The sequence below is a fragment of the Pterocles gutturalis genome, unplaced genomic scaffold (assembly GCF_000699245.1).
Source record: "Pterocles gutturalis isolate BGI_N339 unplaced genomic scaffold, ASM69924v1 scaffold23094, whole genome shotgun sequence".
NCBI lineage: Eukaryota > Metazoa > Chordata > Aves > Pterocliformes > Pteroclidae > Pterocles > Pterocles gutturalis.
In genome coordinates this window covers 1-4,596 of record NW_010131248.1, presented here as the reverse complement: position 1 = coordinate 4,596, position 4,596 = coordinate 1, and the positions used below count along the sequence as shown (strand labels likewise).

Sequence of the window (4,596 nt, the reverse complement as noted above, 5' to 3'; positions counted from 1 at the left end):
AGCATCCTTGCTCCCAGCCGGCTGCGGATCAAGGGATCAGGAGCTGCCAGCTGCTAACGGGGTGACAAATGCTGCAGGGCAGGAAGGATTTAATGCAGCAGAAAGAAGTGCTCTGACCCTCCTCTGAGCTAGGGTTGCCCTCCCGGTGTGTCCTCCTGCGCCAGCAGCCAGTGTACCTTGGACACCTCGTGATGGCAGCGTGAATGCCCCCGTTTGCTGCCGGACCTCCCTTTGCCTGCTGGACTCTGCCCCTTAGGTGTGCAGCGGAGCGGGAGGAGTATCCAGAGCATCCTGGGTATCCAGGCGTTGAGTGTGAATGTAACAGGGTGTTGGGGTGGGCTCGGGCTGATCGGGAGCAGTGGGAGGGGAGCAGAGCCCAGGGCTCTGTGGTCTGACAGGTTGCTACAAGCTTGGAGAGAGCTAAAATGGTTGAGCAGTGGCTACTAGAGGGTAGTGGCTTCCTCTACCCACGATGATTTTGGCCCTACCAAGGCAAGGTTGGTTTGTTTTAACCTGTTTTTAAGTGAACTCCTGCAACTGGGCTTTGGCGCTAGGAGAGTGTGACAGCCTTTTCCAGAGAGGAAATTTGGGAACGCTGTCCCACAGACAGGAGCGTGCCTGCAGCCACAGCTGTGCCTTGTGCCACCTCCTCCTTGCCCCTGCCCTGCAGGACCCTCAGCAAGCAGCAGCGATGAAGCAAACTGAACCCAGGGATGGGATTTCCTGGTGACAGGCTCCAGCCATCCAGCACCTTCCCCCCTGGAGTCATCTTGGCTTGCCCCCAGGGATATCATCTCTTTCTCATTTTCTTTCCAGCCACAATCCAAGTGCTCTAGGTGCTCTTACAGCCTTTGTTCCCCTCCTGCCAGTCCCTGTCACACAGAGCCCCCTCAAAAGGGGACCCGCTCCCCCAGACCAGTTTGCTGTAGCAGGAGCCTCAACACCTGCCTCAGACTGAGCCACCCACATTGCACACGGATGGCACTGCCGCTGTGACTCCCCTCTCTGGAGCCTGACACATTCGTGGCCAGGATGGGGCCGAAAGAGCCACTGGGCTCCTGGGCTATGAGCAGGGCTCGGCAGTGTCACCCAGGACCCGCTGCTGCCCAAGCATGGAGCAGCCCTCCCGGGGCAGGCAGCAAGATGTCCCACCAGAGCTGCAGTGTAATATTATTTTTTTTTTTGCCTTTGTGTTTTTCGCAGGGTGAAGAGGAGGAAGATGGCCGACAAGGTCCTGCCGCAGAGGGTGAGTGCCGCCTCGTGCGTGGGGATGGGGCTGAGCTGCTGGAGGGAGGCGGTGTGTCCCTGCTGCCTTCCCGGGGAAGCTGCAGTGATGGGGTCCCCACGAGGAGGAGGATCTCACCGAGCCACCTCCTGCCCGCTGGGCATTTCTCCTTGGTCCCAAACCGACCTGGAAGGTTTCCCCCTTCGTTTGGGGTGGCAGGAGAGGTTTGGGGTGTCCATAAGTTGCACAAGCAGGACTTTGAGCAAGGAAGGAGCAGCAAAGGAGTGGAGACCCCAGGAGGACCCCAAGCCTCTCCTGGGGGTCCCTCCTCACAATCCAGGGTCATGTTACCTGCCTGGGACACTGGGCAGGCTGCTGGGTGCAGTGACAGGCTCCAAAATGAGGTCTGCAGTACAGCTCTGGGGTTTGGGGAGGACTTTGCAGGGCTGTAGTCTTCGTTTAAAATGACAAATTGGCGCTGCCGTGCTGGACTCGTCACTTGGTGACTCCTTGGTGTGTCAGCCCAGCACTGGTGGCATTGCTGGGGCTGACAGAGGGGTGCAGCCCCATCCCAGCACACAAGGGACCGATCGTTTCTGTTTGACAGATCCGGGAGCTGGTCCCAGAATCCCAGGCCTACATGGACCTCCTGGCCTTTGAGCGCAAGCTGGACCAAACCATCGCTCGGAAGAGGATGGAAATTCAGGAGGCCATAAAGAAACCGCTGACGGTGCGTGGCAGCCCCGGTTGGCTGGGAGGGCGAGCAGCCGGATGCGGTGGGGGGCTACAAGGTGGATCCCCTCCCTCTCTGTTTTTCCTATTCCACAGCAAAAACGGAAGCTGAGGATTTACATCTCCAACACTTTCACCCCAGCCAAAGAAGAAGGGGAGGGTGGTGAGCGCGTGGCCTCCTGGGAGCTTCGCGTGGAGGGCAAACTGCTGGAGGACGTAAGGATGCGGGCAGGGATGAACTGGTTGTGGGAGGAGCACTGGTGCTCTGCGCTGGGAGCCTGGCTGGGGTGGATTCCGCCCTGGTGGTGTCAGGCTGAGCCTCTCCCTCTCTTGGTTTGCAGCCGAGCAAGCAGAAGAGGAAGTTCTCCTCCTTTTTCAAGAGCCTCGTCATCGAGCTGGACAAAGACCTGTACGGGCCAGACAACCATCTGGTGGAGGTGAGACAGGAGGCTCCCGGCCGCGCTGCGGGGCCGGTTCCGCACCCCAGGCCGGGTGGGGAGAGCCGTTATCCCCCGCGGGCGATGGGAGGTGGTCCTGCTGTGTACCCTGTGGGTGCTCAGCTTCCCAGCCCAGCGCCTGTCCCACTGCACGAGGGGTTTGAGCGAGAGCTTTTGGATGCCGGGGAGTGGTGCTGAGCCCTCCCCAGGGACCACGGTGCCGTCGTGGCTCTGAGAGGTGGCTTGGGCTGCCGTGGGCCCCACACATGTACAAAAGCGAGGCCCAGCACGGGTGATGGTGCTGCAGAAAGGCTCATCTGTACGTTCCAGCCATTGGGTGCAAAGAAAGGTCTGCCCTGTTGCCTCTCAGTGGGATCAGGCCTTTTTTTGGGTGCTCCAGCCTGGAGCAGCTTTCCGTGCACCCAGCTCATGTGTTTTCCCCCGGGAAATGCTTATTTCTGTGGTGGGGGTGAATCCCCTTCATGTGTGGAGTGGTTTGGGGGACGTCTGACGCACGTCCCCTGCAGTGGCTGAGGCAGGATTGATCCCACAGTGACTCCAGGAGCTGTTTGAGCCCTTGACATCAAGTTCTGGAGGCTGTAACTCCTCCAGCCTGTCCAAACTCCGATCCGCCTCTGGGCTGGAGCACATCCAGCTGTATCCATTGGCCCGCGTCGGCTCTTGGCTGAAGCCCACGGGGGGTCAGACTCCCCGGGGTGGGATCCAGGCTGTTTCCCTCTGCTAGCCCCCTGCGCAGAGCCCGAGCACCGCTGCTCTCTGCTCCTGCCTGCAGACACATAGCCTGTTAGCGGGTGGCTTGTCATGCTCCTGGAGTTGAATGCTGTCCCCTTGGTCTCTCGTAGTGGCACCGGCTGCCCACAACCCAGGAGACCGATGGCTTCCAAGTCAAGCGTCCCGGCGACGTCAATGTGAAATGCACCCTGCTGCTCATGCTGGATCACCAGGTAGGACCACAGGGCTGGGTGGGTGCCTCCAGCACGGCTTGTCTGTGCCGGGGAGGTCTGGGGGGAGTAAAACCAGCCTGGGCTGGGGCAGAGCCTTAATTTGAGGCCATTGGTGGGCTGTGGGGATGGAAAAAGAGCACAGATTGCTCCGGGCACAGCTCTCGCAGCCTGCGGTGACACAAGGGTGTGACACATGGGCAGTGTGGGACAGCATGCCTGCAGGAGGGGCCCTTCCAAATGCCAGCCCCCCTTCATGCTGCGTGTCCCTTCCAGCCACCACAGTACAAACTGGACCCTCGCCTGGCTCGCCTGCTGGGGGTGCACACCCAGACCCGCGCCAGCATCATGCAGGCGCTCTGGCTCTACATCAAGCACAACAAGCTGCAGGACAGTCACGAGAAGGAGTACATCAACTGCAACCGCTACTTCCGCCAGGTCAGCCCTCACCGCGACGCACCAGCGCGGTTTGCTGGCAGGAGACCACCCTTCCTACCCCCAGTAATGCCAGAAAAAGCATGTTTTCCGTCTCAAAGTGGGCAAACCGGACTGTCCATTCTGAATTTCTGCTCCTTCCCCAGGCTCTAGCTTGCATCCCTGAGCTTGCCCTGCACAAACCAGGGTTGGTTTTTTTTTCCCTCCCCCTGCCTGGCCCTTTCCGTGGTGGGTGGAAGGAGCCCCTGCCCCAGACAGCAAACTCTCTGCTTTGCCCCCTCAGATCTTTAACTGCGTCCGCATGCGCTTCTCCGAGATCCCCATGAAGCTGGCGGGGCTCCTGCAGCACCCGGATCCCATCATCATCAACCACACCATCAGGTAGGGCTGGAGGGCGTGCTGGGCAGCGTCCCCCGGGGCTGGGGGGCTCCTCGGTGGGGTGGAGGGGTGGAGCGGGCTGTGGGAGGACTTGTGGGGGCTACAAGGTCTCCAGCCCAAACCAGCAGCAAGCACAAGTCACGTGGGAGGGGCAAAAACAAATTTGGGGGCTTCTTGGGGCAGTCAGTGGGGTGCTCACTGTTGTCGATCCCCCCCTACAGCAGGGTGGAGGTTGAGGATGCACCCCCCTAACCCCCCCTTTCCCCCCAGCGTGGACCCCAATGACCAGAAGAAGACGGCGTGTTATGACATCGACGTGGAGGTGGACGATCCCCTGAAAGCTCAGATGAGCAACTTCCTGGCTTCCACCACCAACCAGCAGGAGATCGCCTCGCTGGACGCCAAGGTGCGGGGACCTGGGGGGCTC

General features: G+C 60.4%; 1 protein-coding gene across 1 annotated transcript in view; it reads left to right on the top strand.

The window, feature by feature from the left end:
* Nucleotides 1-4,575, top strand: part of SMARCD2 (SWI/SNF related, matrix associated, actin dependent regulator of chromatin, subfamily d, member 2) — a gene marked incomplete at its 3' end in the record, with an annotated part of 5,614 nt that extends 1,039 nt beyond the window's left edge. Inside the window, exons 2-9 of the mRNA XM_010080557.1 lie at nt 1,204-1,246; nt 1,833-1,955; nt 2,054-2,173; nt 2,299-2,394; nt 3,258-3,359; nt 3,633-3,794; nt 4,075-4,172; nt 4,440-4,575. Coding sequence (XP_010078859.1) covers nt 1,204-1,246; nt 1,833-1,955; nt 2,054-2,173; nt 2,299-2,394; nt 3,258-3,359; nt 3,633-3,794; nt 4,075-4,172; nt 4,440-4,575 — 880 coding nt within the window. The remainder of the gene's footprint in view (nt 1-1,203; nt 1,247-1,832; nt 1,956-2,053; nt 2,174-2,298; nt 2,395-3,257; nt 3,360-3,632; nt 3,795-4,074; nt 4,173-4,439) is intronic.
* Between the last annotated feature and the right edge of the window lie 21 nt (nt 4,576-4,596).